Source organism: Tachypleus tridentatus, chromosome 13 (assembly GCF_004210375.1).
Source record: "Tachypleus tridentatus isolate NWPU-2018 chromosome 13, ASM421037v1, whole genome shotgun sequence".
NCBI classification, from domain to species: domain Eukaryota; kingdom Metazoa; phylum Arthropoda; class Merostomata; order Xiphosura; family Limulidae; genus Tachypleus; species Tachypleus tridentatus.
The window spans coordinates 17,994,583-18,018,431 of record NC_134837.1 but is presented as its reverse complement, the minus strand read 5'-3'; the positions used below and the strand labels follow the sequence as shown (position 1 = coordinate 18,018,431).

At 32.2% G+C, this 23,849-nt stretch overlaps 1 protein-coding gene across 1 annotated transcript; it reads left to right on the top strand.

Annotated features, from left to right (window-relative positions):
• The first annotated feature begins 11,014 nt into the window (after positions 1-11,014).
• On the top strand, positions 11,015-23,010 carry LOC143236892 (lachesin-like). The gene is made up of 7 exons (XM_076475553.1): positions 11,015-11,150; positions 15,518-15,627; positions 18,289-18,420; positions 18,943-19,042; positions 19,270-19,542; positions 21,019-21,306; positions 22,728-23,010. The coding sequence occupies exons 1-7, from the start codon at positions 11,096-11,098 to the stop codon at positions 22,862-22,864; spliced, it is 1,095 nt and encodes a 364-aa protein (XP_076331668.1). The 5' UTR covers positions 11,015-11,095; the 3' UTR covers positions 22,865-23,010.
• Positions 23,011-23,849: the final 839 nt, after the last annotated feature.

Below are 23,849 nucleotides of genomic sequence, written 5' to 3'. Positions count from 1 at the left end.
TTAAACGTAATTACATTTGGACATTGATGATGTAATCATATGAGGAAGTATAGTGTTCACCAGTGTAAAACTCACGTAAGATAAAACTACAAAGTATATTGTATAAAATGAAATAATATGTCAAGTTATATTGATATCATAAGGTGAAACTGGTGAAAGTGTAAGTTTTAATTTTTATACGATATTTAAATAATCATCCTTTTCAGGACAATTGAAATATAATTGGTTGGAAAGTGTAAAGATATGACTGAACTTAATGTTGTAAAGAATGGTTATTTTGTGTTTATAATTTTAGTTTGTGTGTGCGCTTGTTGTCTAATGATCCTATCAAAGTTTGGATCCCATAAAGTTAGTAATGATATCTTTGTTCATGATTTTGTTTTAAAATGTTTTCATGTAAATAAGTCCTCAATGCACATCTCTTTTTATGTAGTTCAGATAGCAAAATCTTTATTGTGAGATAGTTAATAAACTGCTAAAAGAAATATTGTGCTCTTATTTTACAATAAGGCACCGAAAATCTTTGAAATAATTATTTGATTTATAATTAAGTAACCAAAGCATATATTTTAATTATTACGTGATGTTTAAATAACCATCCTCTTAGGACTATTTATATATAATTGGTAAGAATATGTATAGAACTACTTCATTAGTGTTTTACACCGACTCCATTAATTACAGTCATGTGTAAGATACGTTGAAAAATGACGTGTGAATAAGCCGCATAGCAAGGCGCCCTTTGGTGGGTCTGGCGTGATAGGTGGTAAAGACGCTCGACTCGTAATCTGAGGGTGACAGGTTCGAATTCCCATCACACCAAATATGCTCGCCCTTTCAGTCATGGGGGCGTTATATAGTGACGGTCAATCCCACTATTCGTTGGCAAAACAATAGCCAAAGAGTTGGAGGTGGGAATTTCTGACTAACAGTCTTCATTCTAGTCTTACACGGCTAAATTAGGGACGGCTAGCGCAGATAGCTCTCATGTAGCTTTGCGCGAAATTTAAAACAAACAAACCTTCTGGTGATATTTTGTGAAACTATGACGCCATCGTCTTTGATTACATCATCCTCCATTTCTATACTTCTCGGAGGTCGACACACGTGTATCTCCCTCTGGCGGAATACCGGGGAAATGCGGGGATAGCTGCTTAAGATTAATGCGACTAAACTTTCCATCCACTTTTAAATCAACAGCATATAATAGAAGAATGAACACTACAATACCCGCATCTACTGTTTTAAGCAACACTATATAATCGAAAGATTAACACTTGTAAATCCCCCATCTAATTTTTTAGTTATTGCTATATAACAGAATAAGTAACGCTGTAAAGCATCTCGCTTATATTTAAAGTGAACACTACATAATAGTAAAATTAAATTTATAATCGTCAGTTACTTTTTAAATTAATGATAAATAATGGAAGTATTAAGGCAACAAGAATGAACTTACTTTTTGAATTTATTCTATATAATCGAATAATTAGAACAACTAAAGCTTTCATCCACTTTCAGGTTTGTTTTTTTTGTTTTTTGGAATTTCGCACAAAGCTACTCGAGGGCTATCTGTGCTAGCCGTCCCTAATTTAGCAGTGTAAGACTAGAGGGAAGGCAGCTAGTCATCACCACCCACCGCGAACTCTTGGGCTACTCAACGAATAGTGGGATTGACCGTAACATTATAACGCCCCCACGGCTGGGAGGGCGAGCATGTTTGGCGCGACGCGGATGCGAACCCGCGACCCTCAGATTACGAGTCGCACGCCTTAACACGCTTGGCCATGCCGGGCCCTACTTTCAGGTTGAGAGTATATAATAAAATAATTGATATAACAATATTCATACTTGTTTTTAAATTAGCACTATATAATCGAAGGGCTAACACTATAAACGCCAAGCTACTTTTTAAATTAATTCTATATAATCGACAGCTTCACGCTATGAGTTCCTGCTATAGTTTTAAATTAACAATGTATAACCTATAACAAAAGAATTAACGCAAGGAAGCGCTTCATCTGCATTATATAATAGAAAGATTACATTATATAATAGAAGGATTAATCCTACAACGTACCAACCTACTTTTAAAACAGCAATATATATGTAATAGAAACATTAAGATTAAAGCACCACGCAAGTTTTAAAATAATGCTACATAACAGAAAGGTGAATATTATATTATTTATTGTTCAACCCCATCCAACGTTTAGTTCAACATTATAAAATATAAGACTAAAATTACCTAAGCTACCAACAACTTGTTGAACTAAACTAACTAATAGATGGAATAGCGTTACGAAGTCCCATCTAGTTTTAGAAAATAAACACTGAATTAAGTTTGGTTTGTTTTGAATTTCGGGCAAAACTACACGAGGGCTATCTGCGCTAGTCGTCCACAATTTAGCAGTGTAAGGCTAGAGGGGAGGCAGCTGCTCATCACTACCCACCGCCAACTCTTGGGCTACTTATTCTTTCACCAACGAATAGTGGGATTGACCTGAACTTTATAATGTCCCCACGGCTGAAAGGCCGAATATGTTTTGGTGTGACGGGTATTCGAACCCGCGACCATCGGATTACGAATGTCTTAACCACCTGGTCATGAAGGCCCCATTAAGTTAGGATCTACACTACAAGATATTATGAGTTTTATTGAATTTTATCACAGTATACCTTATAGATTCTTTGAGCTTAACACGTCTGTCTATATATATCATAAAATCCAATATTCGAACTACGGTGCTGCTATAAACACTCGGGACTTTCAGCCGAGTGAATAAAGTAACAGTCAGTCTGTTATTCAATTCAAATCTAGGAAATTATTGTGATGACATGAGGCTATATTTTGATCTTAGATGTCTCGAATTTGGCCGTTCAGTTCAAGTGTCACGCGCACAAAATGAAATCCAATACCGAAACTATTTCTAAAATTTGAAATACTATAGATGTGTTAATATTTGACATTCATATGGTTTGCAGTTTTACTTCCAGCATTCACTGAACGATAATATAGTAAGGGTACTATCACCCGTTTTATGGAAAAGGAAAAGGTATAAGAAATTGTGGTGACACCCTGAACTCATGTTCTGATTGGATGTCTCAAGGGGAGCGGGTAGAGACGATGACACTACAGTCAGTGATGTCGAGAAAACCCACTTGTAGAGAAATATTTATGTAAAAACGGCTCGTTTGGGTTGAGAAAATATTTTACACAGAACAGCGAACAACGTTTCGACCTTCCTCGGTCATCGTCATGTTCACAAAGAAAGAAAGTTCACCCGAAACTGAGGTCTATACCATGTAAAAACTACACTGACAAACACCACACCAACATTATTTATAAAATACAATGTGATAACTGCCACGACTTCTATATTGGAAAAACAAGTAGAAAAATGGAAACTAGATTCAAAGAACATAAAAAGTCACCTTCACACGTTTTCGAACACTGCAAGTCAAATAAACACAACATAACCATAGAAAACACTCAAATACTAAATAAAGAAACAAACATAAACAAACGCAAAATTAAAAAAAGCCTTACTTATACAACAACTTAAACCCAAAATAAACCAATATAAAGGAACGCCTTTATACCTATATTAATATAATAAAATAAATAAAATTATATATTCAAACATCTGACACCGCCCTCTACATTCCGACACTCAGTTACACAGCCCCTTCCAAACACGTGGTCAGCTTCTGGTCAGTTACCTCTTTCTTTCTTTGTGAACCTGACAATGACCGAGGAAGGTCGTCACGTTGTTCGCTCTTCTATATAAAATATTTTCTCAACCCAAACGAGCCGTTTTTGCATATAGATGACACTACAGTGTTACACACCAGACATGATGACTGTCTTAGGGTCATAGTTCTACGAAGTGGTACCAGAGGATGCATTGCTATGATGAGTCTACAAATAGTTCACAAGCGAACCACTAGAGTGTGACGTAGATCAACATTACATCTACTTTACAGTAACGGTTAGTCTTAAAATTAATATTTTATGTAATTTAAATAAAAATGTTTTACAATTATCAGTACTGAAAAGTTTTATCACAATTACAGTTTTACTTTATAAGTAAAATATTCTAATCTTACCATCTTCATAGCTTTTCTTTCATGTTACACAAGTCTTACGAAGGTAGACTTTTTAATAAGTGGATGGTTATTGACCACTTACTCTACCAGTTTTAATAGTAGAGTGAGTATTACGTAACAACGTTTCCTACATTTTGTATTTCCTGATTTTACGGGCCCGGCATGGACAGGTGGTTAAGGCACTCGACTTGTTATCCGAATGTCGCGGATTCGAATCCCCGTCACACCAAAGATGCTCGCTCTTTCAGTCGTGATGGCGTTATAATGTGACGGTGAATCCCACTATTCGTTGATAAAAGAGTAGTCCAAGAGTTGGTGGCGGGTGGTGATGACTAGCTACCGTCCCACACTGTTAAATTAGGAACGGCTAGCGTAGATAGTCCTCAAGTAATTTCAGGCAAAATTCAAACCAGAACCTAATTTTATTTTAACCTGTTAGCTGTCTTCAAGTTTTAATGTTAGTTGAATATGTCTACTGGCATGTGTCAGTAGCAGGACTGAGAATGGGTCATATCTGTGTTAAACATCGTTTCTAGAAATTGTATGAATATTACTTATTGAGCCTCCATGTTTAAAACCGGCAAGAAACAAACTTTAAAAAAATATTTGTGAAAATATCTATAGAAAGGTAAGAATAATAATAGTTTAACATAAATATTTACACACTTGCTTTAAACCTCAATGTGTAAAAAAAGCAACTTATATAAATAAATATGAAAGTATTTATTATTAGTTAGAGATTTAAATAGGCATCCTTTTCAGGGCGAATATATCTTATACAATATATTAATTATAGAATTGAATTAGCAATAAGTGATTTTTCATATAAAACATCAACAAGTGCTTAAAGTACGTCGTGTATATCAGATGAAGCAGTAGTCTCTATAATAAATGAATATTAAGTCGATGCTTATAAACACAGTTGGCTGTATTAACTATCTTGTTCAATACTTATAAAATTATACATTACGTATGATCAAAACCCTTTAAGGACAAGTAATTGTGAAAGTGTGTACAGTAAATAATTGGCTATGCTATGATACTTACCTCATTCGAATAATGGATAAACTAAGATAGTTTGTTTGTTTGTTTTCTTTTAGCAAAGCCACAAAGGCTATCTGCTCAGCCCACCGAGGGGAATCGAACCCCTGATTTTAGCGTTGTAAATCCAGAGACATACCGCTGTACTAGCGGGGGGCAACTAAGATAGTATGTACGGTAAAAACCAACATATGTGACGTCATTATAATAGTTGTTTTCTTTGAAATAATCGTTTTAATTGTAATTTTTTTAGAACATACAATAAAATTTAGACTAGAATATTGATTGTGTAGCACATGTTGAGACATTCTACAAAGAACTCGTCATTCTATTGAGTTGTTCGCCTACACTTAAATAACCCCTAATGATACCACCTGCCTATAGTAACACTACAACAATCACCTTTGTAAAAACTTACACAATTAAATGTATAAATAAAACTACAAACATATGATGAGGCAAGTTGAAAGTTATATACAGACCTATGGGACTATACTAACAGTATCTAACTATAAAAACATAATCTATCTTTGTAAAAATACAGATATTTAATCAAATATATTTAAGTATGAAGTTGTCAGGAACTACAAACTCATATAGCAGATTTAATGTTTTATTTATAAGGTGAACTTGTAACTGAGACAAAAATTTTGCAGTACTGTCTATTGTAAAAACAATGTTGTGCAAATTAGTTACAATAATTTTAAGATTTTAGTTGTTACTATGAAGTTCATATTCACTGGTGTAGCTCACCCTTTTGGTGGTTTATTCACAAATTATTTGAATGTTTATCACACCAATTTACCATTTGGTACCACTTCACGAACCTACGGTGTTACGTCTCCCTTAAGACAGCAACGCCATTTTGTATCTACAATGTAACAGTTATGTAATCTTCATGTGTCTGCATCCTTTGTGCATTATGTAATGCTTATGTGTCAGTATATTACATAATAGTTATGTAACCCTCAGGTGGTATCCTTTCATTTTCCTAACATGACGACCCCTCCCCTCACTGAGGTGGCATTCTTTGCATGCCTAACAGGCCTGATGACAACTTGCGTATTCTAAGAAGAAGAATCCATGACATTTAGTAATCATCAACGTCAACAAAAATTTTACACAGATTTACATCTACGTCACGAAAGTGGACATTATTTTACCAAAAGTGGATGAATGTTGGTTGATGTGTACCGTGCACCCCTATCCCTTAACAAATTCTACAGATATAATTTTATAATTTTCAGTGGAAGTTGGGTTATTGTATAGACGGCATTCATGATATTTGAATGACAAATGAAATAACCACAGAAATTCTGATACTAGTCTCAAAAGACTGAAATTAGCTGGGCTTAAATCGATCTTAAGAAAATAAATGAAAGAGAAATGATGGCCACCCAGACTTAAAGAATCCACACCCTCCCCTCCCCCCAAAAAAAGGAAAAAACTAAGAATCCTCACTACCCACAAAAATATGGGTAGTTCACAGTTTTATAAGGTCTAATATCGTTGAAATTTTTCTTTGGTTTGCACCTTATTACAAATATTATAAAAGTAATCGGAAATGGCCATGCTTCTGTCACATTGTATCAGACAAGATACAGAATTTATGTGGTTTGTTGTTGGTGACTCCATATCATAGGCTTTAAATAACTTGTTAATAGAAGTCCAGATTCCAGGACAATTAGTTCACTATCGAGAAAGATTCTAATGTGTCCTTCGCCTCAACTTTCCACGCCAGAGAAACGATATTGACATCAAATCATCACAAAGATAAGAAAAATACTATTTTGAATAATGATATGATTAAATATTCGAAACCATTAGTGGCAGTGACCTTATCCATTGTAGCTGAAAATTGTATTTCATTTGTTATGAGGCCCAAATCACTGTAGTTAAGTTTTACTCTAGCTTTCATTCAGAATATTTCTTCTTGAGATGTTTTCCTGTATTATTTCTAGATGGCAGCACGCGTGGCTATACCAGTTTATTTCCCGATACTAACTAACTGCTTACAGTAGGTGTAAATAATTGCCATAGGTAATGATGTCATATCAGCTCAAATATTTATTTCTGTTGGTTGGGTTTTGTATGCGAAATTTGAGTATGAAATATTAATTCTCTTATATTCACAAGTTTGAAGTTTAGTTTTTTTTTTATATCGGCTTTATAAAACATGAAAGAAAAACCACAATAAATCTCATCAAGAAAGCAGAGAATCATTTATGGAAACAGTGTGTGGAAAACTTTGAAGACAAATAAAGCAATTTCATCACAGGTTCCTATAAGACAGTCAAAGCATATAGAAATTGTAAGGACTCATACAATCCAATAGAAATAATAATAAGAAAACAGTATAGAGAAAGAACCACTGACTTTGAAGAAAAAAATCCTAGACCATGGGAAAGAATGTTTTGAAAACTCTTCAATCCTAATAGGAGTTTGACAATAACACCATCTCCACACCTGAAACTATTATCACTTGTAAAGAAGTGTGAGAGTTACTTATCTTATATTGAAAGTACCATAGAACAGAGCAGTAAATATTGACAGTTTCACAAAAGAAATGGTAAAAGGACAAACTGAAGTAGGCGTATCTTGATTCACTAGATATTGAACATTGGGTGGAAAAAGCAAAGAAAACTTAAGGACTGGCAATATGCTCCGATGTAACTAATATCGAAGAAAAATAAAGGTATAAGAAACACTAGATAAAATATTAAGTTATTTTCCTAATAAAGAATTTTGGTAAAGTATATTCTAAAATGCTGAAAGGAAATAACGTTGTACTAATCCCATCTTTGTTCGTCGAGAGCTGCATGCAAAAAACTATCAAATATAACAAAGGACTGATTAATATCCGAATAACTTTTGATCTATCAACGATATAAACGCCTTTTCTTTGTTAATAGGGTTAATAGTTAAAAGGTATTGATGATGATCGTACAGTATGAAGTACAATTATAACCTAGAGCCTATAAACTAATAACAAAAGTGTAGTTAAAATAACAACAAGCAACTCACCATGGTTAATGTAACATCAGGAATAAGGCAAGAATTATTGTAAAGCTTTTCATTCTATATACCAATGGTATCTGTAAACAAGTAAACACGAATGAAAAATAGATTAATGAAATATTGCTTGCATGTATCAGAGTATTCTCAGCAACATCACAACTGAACCTCCAAAATCACCTGGAGTGACTGATTACGAGCTGTGACGTCATTAACACGAAAATTACCTTAGGAAAAAAATTGAAGTTGGAGCTACTGGACAAGAAATCGTCGATTTGAATATCATAGCAAACATCTACATATTTAAACAGTTTAGTATATTTAAGCGCCTAAGAGCATTAACAATGGAGAGAAAGAAATCTAAACGTGCCGTGTTTTAGTTAATGAAGTAATTAGATAGCTGTGTCTCCTCTATTCCACCATAAAAACTCCTATCAGTTACAAATGGAATCTCATATTCTTCCCAATGCTCTGCTATAATTAGAACATCCCTGTGAGTACCAATCATTAAAATGGTGTTTATTTATTCTAACTTTCTGCTGCCACTACCAAAATGGTTCTGTAGAAAAAATACCAGCAGAAAATCTAACAACTATACACCACGAAGCAAACCAAAACAAAGTTAGACAGATAACATCAAACACTTTCTCGACAACCATGACCTGGGCAGTTCAAAGGTGAAAGAAATAATGTGGTCAAGAAATATACATCTCCTTACCATGCTCGATGACAAAACGAGGTAAGAAAAGTAGTTCAGATTTGTTTGACTTTTAGAAGCGTAGTGATGGATGACGGTGGTTGGTCCACTTCAGTACATTTATAAGCACAAAATAACTTGGCTTTTAGGTAATGTTAACATACATCTTATAGCGTCAGTTTATACCACAAACAAAAGACAATTCCATATTTATGCTCGAGTTTTGTTTTGTTTTTTGGCAACTTTATTTAAATTCTACCTTGAACAATGTGACCAAAGTTACAAGTAATCACCTCTGGGGAAGGCGATTAATTACTTTGAATTATCTCGCCAGTTTCCTAGTCCATTATCCTCTTCCCAACTTCAATTCTTACATTTTAGTATAATATAATAATTTGAAGTTGAATGCTCGGTTAATGTTATGTAATAAGTTTACAAACGAAATGAGCTTTCCTCATGAGTCAGGCATGATGTTCAAAATAACATATCTGTGGCCCATTTCAAGTTTTTCTTTCCTTCTGTTTGACGGGCCTGGCATGGCCTAGCGCGTTAAGGCATACGCTTCGTAATCTGAGAGTCGCGGGTTCGCGCCCGAGTCGCGCCAAACATGCTCGCCCTCCCAGCCGTGGGGGCGTTATAAAGTTACGGTCAATCCCACTATTCGTTGGTAAAAGAGTAGCCCAAGATTTGGCGGTGGGTGGTGATGACTAGCTGCCTTTCCTCTAGTCTTACACTGCTAAACTTAGATCTACTAATCTGTTTCCAATTTACTTTATAACAGGACCTAGAAAAATTCGTCGTAAAGTGTGAATAATAATATTAGCACTAACAGTTACTTAGTGCTTTTAAGATCAATGTTAAGCTTAATAGCAATATTAACGCAATTTTACAACTAGCAATTTCGAAATAGAACGTAACTGAGGTTAATGATCATGTTAATTTTTCTAAAAGCTTATTTCTGTAATCATTATACTGTGTTTTATGTGAATAGATTTTTTTTCTTTTTCCTTGTGTGTATTATTAAGTACTTTGAAATTTTGTTCGGGAATATTCAGCAAGTAAAATAAACAGTGCACTCTTTTAAAAGTAATTTGTATAAGCAATAAGGGTAAAGTAAACATGACTTTAATGTGATAATCTTGACCGTAGAATCTGCTTGCAATGCACTTTATGAAATTTTGAGACTAAGTTATTATAATTTAAAGCTGTGGTTTTAAAAAGAAAATAAAACATGTATAAAAATCAAAATGCTTCAACTGTTTACGAAATGAAAATATTAGATTTTGTTTTTAGAAACTTGGTATCTTTTTTTTTGTTTGTTTGTTTGGAAATTTCGCACAAAGCTATTCGAGGGCTATCTGTGCTAGCCGTCCCTAATTTAGCAGTGTAAGACTAGAGGGAAGGCAGCTAGTCATCACCACCCACCGCCAACTCTTGGGCTAGTCTTTTACCAACGAATAGTGGGATTGACCGTCACATTATACACCCCCACGGCTGGGAGGGCGAGCATGTTTAGCGCGACGCGGGCGCGAACCCGCGAATTACGAGTCGCACGCCTTACGCGCTAGGCCATGCCGGGCCTAGAAATTTGGTATCAACAAATTCATGAAAATCGCTGCACTTAGGTTTACTCGCGTGGTGTTATTCCAAAGCGCCATTTTTTGGTGACGAGAAACCCATTTGAAATAAAAATGTATCTCAGAACGGCATCTCGTACTCGTTTATACTTTGGTCCCTAATAAATGTGTCCAGAAACGGTCACTTCCAAACTATCTCTTCCACAAACTGAAGATGACCTAAGAAGGTCGAAACGTTGTTCTCTCCATACAATAAAAGTGTAAATTTTCATACCATCCGTTCTGATATACAAAGCGCCATTTTTTTTTTTTTTTTGACAGGAAATGTGCAACAACTGGTCTTTCAGTGCAAGTGAATAATAACTGGGGGTGTTGTAAAAGTTCATCCGCGCATTATTTTTAAGATTTTTGCAACATTTCATCCAGCCAATGTAAGAAATTAGGCTCGTCATTTTGTCATATGTTATTTTTAATAAACAAGAATAAGTACAATTAACTAAAAGTTGAAATATACTCATATTTATTTATTTAGCGGATTAACACACTGAGAGTAGTAGTTGTTAGTTAACATATTTTAAATAGTCCCGGCGTAGATTTAAAAAATCGTTTATAACGTTTCTAGTGTATTTTTATATATGATATAATAATTTGTAGAATGTCAGATTTCAGCAGTATATTTGTCTTTGCTATTTTGACTTATTCGTTGACAGGTAATAACGTTATTTATGTTACTGATAATTTAAAATATAGATAAATTTGTTATCGAAGATGTAACAACAATAATAATAACACCAAGGTTAGAAATGAGTAATAAATGAGTAACTAAGTAACAAGGTACTTTGAAGGCAAATTTTAGGCCTAAGTAATATTAACGTAACTTTAAGACCAAATGTTTAAACATTAACCATAAGTGTGAAGTGGTAATAGTAGTACTGGCAGTTAAAACAGGTAGTTGACAAATTCAAGTAATCTTTTTGGGTTTAGCCTTCGGGTACTTTATGATATAGGTTTACGAACTGTGTTTGTAACATTATCTGTATTGCAACACTTCCCATTAACACGGTAATACTAATAGTTGTACTTTTCGCATACTTCCACGCAAAAAAATGCTACTGCTGTATCCAAATTCAACGCAAGAAAATTTTTACGGCTAGGGTTGTCACTTGACTGGGTTTTTTGTGGACTTGCAGATAGTGATAGGCAGAATAACAGTTTAAGTTTACCCTGCATAATGATTTTCATTGTTTTGATATTTTAACAATAGCGTATTAATGTCTTTGCCCAGCAGAGAGACAGTTTTGGAAATGTACTACTGTAAGTGTAAGTGGCTGTTGTAAAACATTATTATTAATGTATTTTATTGTACGTTTGTCTTTTTAAGCCCTGTAATACAGTGTTTGAGTTGTATGTGGTTTCCAGTAGCCTTATTAAAAGAGAAATCTTAAGTTGCCCCACTGTTGGCTGTTTTAATATAAATGAAGTTATACTAGTAATTGACTCATTTATTAAAACATAACTTGATAAAGCAAAATGTGAATGTGATATTAGGGAGTGTATATTAAATGATTTGGAATCGTTGTAATTTCATCTGCAGTAATACAGAGGTACGGCACAAACAATATTTGTAATCGTAACAGAAATATATACATACTAAGTAAATAATTTGAATATACAAGTATAACATAAAAAATGAAGAAATTGGCACAAATGAAACAGTTAAATAATTTGTATGAAGACTTATTTAGCGACAGAAGAGTCTTATGTGTAATGTTTCTTTTATAAGAAATTCAGTACCTTGTTTGGCTGTTGAGAGAATTTAATAGCTGGAAAGAGAAATTGGTTATCTTGTTTATGAATTGTTCTGATAGATAACAAAGAGTTAGAAGAGATTGTAATCTTTATTCCAGTTCTTGTAAGTGTGCCAGTGTGTTAATATTCTTGTACTTTAATGCAACATTTGGTTTCACCATTATAGGAGGCCTTACAGTCTCTACACATGTATATGTAGATGAGATGTGGACAATGGGAAGTCTGCAAATGATATTTATAATGGGAAAAATTTTTGGTCTGAAATTGGGTTTCCTAACATCATTCAGGCCAATTTGGGGATTAAGTGTTACATTGCTGTGTTGTTAGAGATGATTGGGGGAGATCTTGCTGTGAATTGTGTTAGAAAATTTCCTTTATTTAATATTCTTTGTTTGTTCATGTCTAACAATTTTGTTCTCAATATTTTAGTTGAAGTCCACTCATGATGCAAAGTGAGAGATGAATTCAGCTTAAATGAGAAATGATACTTATGTCAGCATTTCCTACTAAGTTTTTCTTCAAATAAGTGCTTTTGACAAGAGTGGTATGCTCTTAAGTTTTGAAGGTTTCTATTAATGAATTTGAATTGGAGAAACTTCAGTGTTAATGACAGGTCTTTGTATTCTGTTAAAATGTAGCTGTCAAGATTTTTCTGTTTTGCAGTGCAATTTTTCAGTCATCTTGTAGGTTTCCAGACAATCATTTCCTTATCGTTGTAAGAAAACACGAGTAATTGACTCTTTTTTTTTTTTTTTGAAAACGTAACTTAGCGATAAAGCAAGACAAATGTGGCAATAGGAAGCATTTATCAAACTTTTCAAAACCATCGTTATTCCATTATCAGTAATCTAGAGGTAGAAAACAAACAATATTTGTAATTGCAATAGGAATATGTACATAAGAAATAAATATTTAAAAAAAACAAATACAACACAAGAAATGAAAAATGTGGCACATGTATTTGCTATAATCATCTTGACTTCAGAATTAAATTATTAGCATCTTTGTACTGATGGAGTGCCAGGTGTAGATTTTAGCACAGACTTTGGGCCTTCAATATGATTGTTTGCCATCATTTTTATTTGAAAAAAAGGTACAAGGCCCTAATATGTGACTAGTTCTTTGAAGTAGGAATAACACAAATTGATACCAATAAATTATAGACCCTAATGTAGGGTTATGCAAGGTCCAAGTGTGATTAAAAAATTTTGGGGCCCTAATTCTGGACCATGAGTAGGAATGATAATTAGACAGGACCTTTAATTTTACTTGAGTTAACCTGTATTATATTTGTGATGTTCAATATGTAATTGTGATGTCTCAAGTACAAAGACAAATTTTATCTGTAACTGACTTAGAGAACTGGTTTGATTTACTTTGTTTCAGGTAGTATATTATTGGAAGTGTATAACACTCCTACGAAAAGTGGGGCCTAATAGGCCTCAGAGCAACTTGAAAGGTTATTAATATTAGGCTAATAAATTTGTATTTAAATGAAATTTCCATTTCATTTGATTTCATTTCATTAAATAAGGTTTAATGTGATTAAATGTGTACATTTAATGAAATGAAATGAAAAAATTTGATTTCATTTCATTAAATGAAATGGCAATTTCATTTAAATACAAATTTATTAGCCTAATATTAATAACCTTTCAAGTTGCTCTGGGCCTATTAGGCCCCACTTTTCGTAGGAGTGTTAATTAATGAGGTTGCTATAATTCAGTTTTGCACATGAGAACAAATGTTTTATTTCTATAAATTAGTGGAATATGACTTCAATGATAAGTTCTATTTTTTTTCTTTTCCTATTTGAAGTCAATACCTATGTTTTGTGGCTTTTAAAAAAATAAGTCTACTTGCATAGTTATTTGTGTTATTAGACATATACTTGTGAATATAAAAGTACTGTGAAAATCTTGTACTCATAAAAACTTCTTGCATGTTGTAAGGAATTGTTTGTAATTTGTTATATCATTTTAAAGATTGTAGATTTTATTATTTTTATTAACTTGGGATATCACTTTGAAATGGACATGAGTTCATGCTCACTGTCCAAGAATGAATGTTACAGTTCAGTGACCATTACTAAGTTTAGTCATGGTCAACTTTGTGTTTTTCAAAATGTTCAGGAAACCTTGACTGTTGAAAAGCAGTACATCCTTTACCTTAATCAGTCAACTGTGAAAGTGTATATTGACCTAAACTTTATATTAATATATTTAGATATTGTACTTTCCGTGTTTACAAATTGTAGTGATACTTGACCTTATTTGTAAAATTAAGTTCCTTTTGTTTATCTACATTTATAGGGGTTGCTACAGGTTTTGTTTGAGTATGTTGATTGGCTAATTTTGTTAATAATGGAAGCATAGTACAGTTACTTGAGATATATGTACTCAATGTTTAAACTAAATGACCCAGCATGGCCAGGTAGTTAAGGCCCTTGACTCATAATCCAAGGGTCGTGATTTCGAATCCCCATCACACCAAATATGCTTGCTCTTTCAGCTGTGGGGGAGCTATAATGTGATGGTCAATCCCACTATTCATTGGTAAAAGAGTAGCCTAAGAGTTGGCAGTGGGTAGTGATGACTAGTTACCTTCTCTCTAGTCTTGCACTGCTAAATTATGGACAGCTGGCACAGATAGCCCTTGTGTAGCTTGGTGTGAAATTGAAAAAAAAAACCAAACTAAATTTCTAATAATATTTACTTAATAGATACAGGGTTGAAGTTCTTAGATATTTCATAACATGACATTCTATGAATTGAAGTAATAATATATAGCTAATTATTTCTGCTTAAGATAAATTTAGGTATTAATCACCTGAATTGTAGTGCTTTAGTGGGTTAATGGTTTAAAAATAATCTGATAAACTTATTTTCAGTATGGATGAATGTAAAAGTTTTGTTTAGCTAAATACATTATTTGGGTTATTACATGTATGTTTCAGATTACAAATTTGGTATAAGAAAAGTATAAATTGTTATTCCTTACATGGTTAGAAACTAAAACTCTAGTAACATGTTGTATTTCACAAATGGGATAAATAATGTATGAATGGTATATTTATTATGTTTTTTTGTTGTTTGTAATTTGAGTATTCTACTTTTTTATAAATATGTTTAATGACATGAATAAAATATTCTGAATTTAATTATTTCTTGTGATTTTAATCGTTAAAGGTTTCTGGTTATACTGTATATCTGTACTTTTATATTGTTCATATTATTAATGTATTTAATGATACCTGATTTTCTTACAGCTAATGCTCAACAGAACCCAGTTATTTCCTACATCTCTAAAGAGAGAGTAGTTAACATAGGAGATAATGTTGACCTGCAGTGCTCTGTTCAGTATGCATCAAATTATCCTGTAAGTATTTTAATCATATCATACATACAGACTTGTGTACTGTTGATATAAATATCTAACAGCTGATAAAAGGAAACACAGTTGTTGAATTATTTTTAACCAGAAAATAGCTGATAAAGCATATCATTTATCATGTAGAAACAGTTTATTTCGTTATAAGTTGTAATGATTTTATCAAACATTCATTAATGTGATATCCATAGGAATTACACAAATTCATATCCGAGAACTGCACGTCTAAATTTTTAGAATTGCTTCTGGTGCTCTGTGCATGTTTGTTTAAAAATACTAATCAAATATGATACACTTAGTTAAATTTGGTAAACTTTTTACCAGCTTTGGATTAGCAGTAACAAGATAAATTACAAACTTTGTCTCCAATATGCTGATGAAATAAAAAAGAAAGTTTACTATTTAATAAATATGTTATTTAACTTTATGCATGTACAGATTTATAGTTTATTTGATATAATAAATTTATTAATATTGTATTTGCCTAATAAAGTATAAGTCAGGTTTTCAAATTAAATATGCTAATATCATATCACTGTTTAGATATAGTTTGATTAAATATAAATTATGTACCTAGTCTAATTATCTAGACTATTATCAGTGCTTCTCCCCCCTCCCCCCAAGAAATAACTTGGATGTGATACAAAATGGTTTGCTGAAATACACCTATAAACTCTGTCTAATTCAGTGCTGTAAGTTGTCCTTTTTTAGTACATTTATTATTTAGTTGATTACGTTATGCATATTGAATAGTAAATTTAACATAAAATATTCCTACTGAAAGACGTGTTAAAGGTTATAAAGTTTAAGTGTTTTGTCAAATTAAGATGTTATTCATTCAGTTGAATGCATGTAGTCATGGAAATGACAAGCGAATATGATTTTGTGAATTTAATGGAAATGTGTTTGAAACATTACACACTTTAACCCTATATCTATGAGCAGGTCTACTGGGTATAACTTTTAGGTAGAATGATAGCATTTTGTGGTACATATCACAACTCTGAGTTTGTGTAGTGTATCTTTGGAAAACTAAAGATTTTATTTAAGGCTACAGATATTTGTTTTAAGGTAAATATTTAAAATTGTAGTTACATACCACATTAACTAAGTATAGCTGTTATCACCCATATATTAGTGTAATGAAATTAAGTAGTGTATACCTTTTTTAATTGTTTATTGAATTATCCAAAAAGATTTTCAGATTCATAACTAGCTTAAAGGCCCATAAAAAAACTAAAGAAAATCACTTGAAACTAAAACTATTCTGTCTGAAACTGGCAATACACAAAAGAAATAAAGAAAAGACAACATGCTAAACAGTGTTTCTGAATCCATTACATAGAAGTGAATAAACATGCTACATATTGGTGTATTTGGATGAAAGATTAAAACATATGTTGACCATGTAATTGCATGCACACCTGTTCTTTTGAGGAAAAATCATTGTCTTCCCTACAGTCTGTTTTTAACAAAGGCTTTTCCATAATAATTCTCAAGTATGGATCTGCACTGATTGATTTTGAGCAAGCATCAATGGAGTGAAGATGTACTTTCATGTCTTCAATTATGGGAGTATTCCTGGCTCTCCTGTTCAGATCTTACCGAACCTGACCTCATAATGTTGTGATGTCACACACAATGTCATGCTTGATTTGGTCCTGGGACTCCATCTTTGACAGGTTTTTATATATCAGAAAAATTCCTAGGGTAGCAATTCAGTTCAACTAAAATAAAAAACAGTTGTCAAAAAAGGAAGTATTATATGAGAAAAGTGGAACTAGAGTCACTCGTTAAATTTGGAGAAACTGAGCATGACTAGTTGGCTGACTGACCAACTGTATCATGTCTTTTTACATGTATTTTATTCTTTCATGCTCTTCAGTATTTCTTCTTGACACATGTTAACAGGCAATTGCAAGAAATATTTTGGTATTATTGATGGAGCTAGTTTAGCCTTTGGCAGAATGTTTTTGCACATGTGCACCACTTTTAAGCCGTACTAACTGAGGTAAAGTTTGGGTAATATTAAGTATTATTAAACCTTTCAAGTATGCATCTTAAAACCTGACATTTTAATTAACTAAAATATTAAAATAGAACTTGAATACAATTTAACTGTCTAACTAATATCGTCCAAGTCCTGATAAGGACAGAAGTGACATAAATGCTGAGTGGTTTGATATTGATGCTGATGTCAGTTTGAAAATAAATATTGGAAGAAAGTAATTTAAAGTAAGGTCTTAAATGTAGTTGTAAGTGTATGTCAGATAAGTATGTTTTGCAGATCTCAAGTCTAAGTTTACATGGTGGATGTGGCTTCTGTTGGGTTAGGTAAATATTTTTTTCCCTAGGAATTGACCCTAAGGAATTTTAAATTTTAAACAGTGCAATAAACTTTATCATGTCTAGACATTAGATGTAAGATATGTTTAGTAGCTTTCAGGTTACAGAAACCATAAGTTGCATGGCAACAAAAACTAAAATGTAAGTATTTTTTTAAAAGGTTTATTTTGAGTTGTAAAATGCATTCTAATTTCATTTACAGACATTGTTTAGTTTAATTTTGAATGTAACTGTAAAACCTCATGACATGGCAGGAAAGGGCCAAGGACCTTCTCATAGTGGTTTTTATTTTAAACAATGTAGGTATTGTGGACAAAGATAAACTATGAGAATCCATCAAACAATCTTTTCATAGCAAAAGACAGCACCCTGATTGTTCCAGATCCAAGATACTCTATTCGTCATGATGAAGCAAGCAAAACTTATACACTGCAGGTTTGAGCCTCATAATGTTATATTTTGTACTTTTTGTTAGGTACTATTTCTAAAGAGAAAGCTTGATAGAAAACAAAACAAATAGCAGTATTACCTTTTTTTTCCCTTAAAGTACGGAGTGATTGCAACCAATCAGAATAAAGCTATAAATTAAAAAGTCAAAGGTATTGTTTTAACAAAAATATACCATGCGTAGTGATGTGTTAGCAGTTACAGAAATACACTTAGTATTTTCATTTGAATACATTTTTAAAAGCTGTGGTAAAAAATATATTAAATATTGTTTGAAAGCTGTGTGTAAACAAAAATCTGCAACAACAAAAAAGCAAATAGACATGTTGAACAACATTGAAACTGAATTTGCAGAATTCATTTTGGGTAAAAATGATGAATTTAGGAAATACTTCCAGATTGTTGTTAATAATGTGTATATTGTTCTATTTTGAAACTCAAGCTGACACTGCTGAATCCTTTTTCATTTGTGGTATAATGTTGTACAGTTTTCACTCTATGTTTATCTAGATTACAAAGATCCAGGAAATAGATGCTGGACTTTACCAATGCCAGGTGATCATTGGATCAACTAGCAAGATTACTGCTGATGTCCGTATGCTTGTAAGAAGTAAGTTGGAAGTGCTTCACATTTTGAGAAGCCACGGCTCTCGTGTATATTTTCAGCATGAAATATGACTTTTCTGTTCTCTTGTGTTACAATAATATCACTTCTCATTAACTTCCTGTGTTAGCTTTTTTCCTCTTCTTCTTTCTTGGGTTATTCTCAGTTGACAGGAAAAAAAGCTACAAGCAACCTATTCTATTTTAACTTTATTTATTTCACTTATTTTCTAGTTCCTCCCGTGATAGCGGACAACAGTACGCGATCTGTCATCACAAGTAGCGGGGCCACTGTATCTCTGCATTGTTATGCCTCTGGGTTCCCAAAACCCCGTATTTCTTGGAGAAGGGAGAACAATGATCTGCTTCCAACAGGAGGTGCTGTGTACAGGGGTAATGTTCTGACTATTCATGGTATCACCAAAGATGATCGTGGCACCTACTATTGTGTTGCAGATAATGGAGTTGGAAGGGGTGCTAGAAGAAACGTGGGCGTAGAAGTAGAGTGTATGTACATCATTGTGGTTGTATAACTATTCAACAAAATATTTACTTTGCGAGTGTGATGCAGTAATTATAATTATTTTAAGTAATTCTATCTATTAATAAAGTTTAATACCACATTTAATTTGCATGACCGTAGGCACCTGAGGTAAAACTTTTAAAATGTTGAAATTTTCTTTTCATGTGAAAGCTGGTTATGTTTCAGAAATGTTTGTTAATAATATTGTTAAAAATCTGACTTAGTTTCTGAATTTAAATGAAACTGACGTTTTTCGCTTTTTAATATAGCGCGTCCACATCTAACAAGACGTTTTTGTTAGGATATTGAAAAGCATTAGTGTGTATGTGTGATAGTCTTTTCATAGATCAGTGTTTTGTTACTGTTTTTCTTCTAATTATTTACATGAATTTTTTTGCTGTTGTTGGTTGATAATGTATTACATGGTCTGAAACATTATTTAATGTTGCTCTCGATAACTGGGCAAATAAATTAGTAATATTAATGTTATATTCTTCTGTTATCAATATATTTATCTTACTTTCTGTGTTCCAGATGTATATTTTTATTATTACCAGTGGTTGTACAAGTATAGCACATAAACACATTTAATAGAAGTCACATGCAATAAATTTGGTTGTTCGTATACTGTTGTGTATTTTTATCATTGTCAGTACTTTATTACCTAATTGTATTATTAAAGCATAGAAACACTTACTTTGGTTTGGTGTTTTATGGCACAAAGCAGCTAGGCTGTCTGTGCCATTTACCCAGCTGCTTTGTGCCATAAAACACCAAACCAAAGTAAGTGTTTCTGTGCTTTAATGATACAGATATGTAATAAATAGTCTTGTGGAATTGATGTTAGTTCTTTTAATCATCTGTATCTTCATTTTTGTTATTACTGAAGTAGTTTTCATATATTAGCATATGCATGTGCCCAAAATTAGGAGTTGTGTAGAATGGATGTTTGCACCTTGTACACTTAAATGTTTTGTTATTGTAAAAACAAACAAACTTGTATTACAATGACAGACATTTTAGAAATGCTGATAAAGTTTTTTAAACCATTTTTATGCATAAAACTTATTGGGCTGGTTCCTGAAAACTGTCAGTTATCTGCCAAAAAAAAGTAGATTGGGAATTTGATCTTTCTAGTCTTTTATAAATCCATGTGGGTAAATGTGATTATTGTACTGGAAGGAAAGGATTATGTGAAGACAAATGGTAAATATGTTTGTCACATCAAATGACCATAGATGTCAAAGTGAATATACCTGCTTGATGTATTATAAGAATTGATCAAGTATGTTCTCGATTAACACTTTTAGTGCAAATAAAAAATTAAATAATTTTGACTAATGAGAAACATAATGACAATTATGCAGTAGACACTTTGTTGTTTCTCTTTAATTATATAAATATTTTGTATACTTCTTTTGAAGACCATTTTAAAAAATCATGTGTTTATTTTTCCCCAGTTGCTCCTGTTGTAACAGTAGATAGACCACGTTATGGACAAGCTTTACAATATGACATGGATCTTCAGTGCCATGTAGAAGCATTTCCTTCACCCTCTGTCATTTGGATAAAAGATGGATATCAGTTAAATGACAACCAACATTACCAGATTTCCATCTTTGCCACGGCAGATGAATTTACAGACTCTACACTGCGAGTAATAACCATTGAGAAAAAACAGTATGGAAATTACACCTGCAAGGCAATCAACAAACTAGGGTCAGACCAGATGGATATTCAGCTCATTGGTAGGTTTTTAATAATATTTAAACATCTGATTATGATTAAAATGAATTTAAAGTCATCCAAAAGCTGTCCAGTTGTTCATTTTCTTTCTTTTGACATTCTAAAACAAAAATGGCTTATTATGTTGAATCAAAACTTTTGTAGAATACTAAATAAATGCCATAGGGGTGTTGAAAACTCAAATTGTTTCTTCTGTGTCTTGTGTAAAAAACAAAAAACATTTTAATTTTAGTGAAATGATGTTATCATTAACTCTGAAAGTTAAGATTTTTAAAGGAACACCAGATATTTGTAAGAAAACTAAATATTAAACAGAGCCAATATTAGATGATTGTAAAATCTGTATACTCATTGCTTTATATGTTATACAGTTGGTGTCTTTTAAAGTCATCTACTATATTGTGTAAGACGTGAAGGAGTTAAAAAACAAAACAGTATAATATTATGTTAGACATATTTGTAGAATTACTACTGTCAGAGAGAGAGGTTTAGCTACAATGACATTTTGGACAAATTTAATTTGAAAATGCTTCTTTTCTACTGCTGATATTTTGTGTATTTAATGGAGGCCTTAGGAATATATTTTCTAATTGCTATGTATTATATATAGAGGATATAGTTACACAGAAACTATAAATGCTTACTTGTATTCTCAAACAAATCTTACATATTCTTCAGCTTAACATTTTACATCTTGAACTGATGTGATCAAGTAGTCAATAGCTATAGTAAATCATCATGAACTGTATCATTTAGTTACTAGCTATGATTATTATGATTACAGTGAATAAAGCTAGCTACCATATCAAATTCTTTGCCATAAAAAATACCAACAAAATAGATAAATGACAATAAAAGAAAATTGGGAACTTAAAATATTGCAAATGAGATTATTAAAAAAAAAAAAAAAAAAAAGGTAGCAAGGTCTGAAGATATTATAGGCATTACGTGTATTTACTTGAATTACAAAACCATATTTTGGCTCCATGCTGTTACTTAGAATTACATTTTTTGGAGTCAGATAGGGATTTATAATTTGATAAAATAATGCCTGCAGTAATTATCTATGTATTATTATTTTTAAGTCTTATTTAATAGGGATTTCATGCTTATTTTAAAGACCATACACTTAAGATAATTGATTTTAAGATATTAGTTTCTGTTTTAAAAATTATAATGTGGGTGTTGTTTTACTTGCTTAGTATCATATTAAAATAATTTTTCATAAAATTAGAAAAAGACAATGCTATAAACCAACTAAATTCTGAGATATTTCTCAACCTTAGTTGCAGTTGTGCTTAGATTGTGAAAACTGATTTGTTGTTTTCACTTTCTGTATTTCCATTTAATCAGATGTATATATTAAAGTACTGTCAAAATAATTGTTTAATAAAAGTAATTTTCTTTTCCTTCCCACGTTTAGAAACGGTGAATGTGATATGTCCTCCTGCCTGTGGACTAAGTCTGCTTTCAGCTGCTGTGTCAAAAGAGGCATCTCTGTTTCCTGTTGTTTTTACTGTTGCTGTTGCCTCCTTTTTCATCCATCTTCAGTCATATTGATTGTCTTGTGACCTGATAAAAAGTTAGAGTATATTAACATGTAATATAGCCTCTTAGGAGTATTATACACAATAGTTTTGCATTTAATGTTCATTGCCAAAAGTTCTGTAAAGATATGAAGCAATGACATTGTTTTATAGTATTGTTTTAGTGTAGTTTGTTTAAAATTGATTTTGTTTATATATAATCTTAATCACACATGCATATTATTTGCAAAAAGGTTTGTTTCATTTTGCGTAATATTATTTCAAATCATGTTCACGAAAGACTACACTTAGTATAAATTATCAGTTTTTCCAACTTAAAGTAATTAAGGTTTTAGCTGAAACTCTTACTTAAACATTTAGTAGTATTAGTAGTACTACTACTTGACGTACTAGAGCAAGTAAATATTTTTATTATTAGTTACAAAACTTGTCAAAAGTATACTTGAAATTTTAAAAATCACAGTTCATCTAGTGATTCAAATAATTTTTATGTAAACTGAGGTTATAATCTGTTGAACTGCTTAGAAGTTTTGTTTTATTGCTAAGTTGTTTGAAAACAAAATAAGGTTTTACATTTATTGACAAAATCTGACTGTTAAGATACGATTTGTAATTCAAACAATTAATGTCTTTACAGGTTTGAAGGTTTTATGCTAACTAACTAACTACTAACTCACTTTTGCAAGTGAGTTTTTAAGCCTAACATTGCATCCTGTAACCTAGTAAAGATTACAGATTTTGTGTATGAAATGTGTATTGTTTATTGTGTTTCCTGTACAGTATTATATGTTTTGGATTTATATTTTATATTTTTTTTTGCCATTTCATATTGGATGTTTTGTTATTTCCTCCCTCTCCTTGAGTTAATTTTATGATATTTAATGACAAGGTAACTTTTTTTAATACATTGTTTAGACAGAGTACTGATGATGAAACTGTAGAATGGACGGTAACTGTCAGTTGTGGAGACACAACTGTATAGGATGATGTCTTGAATG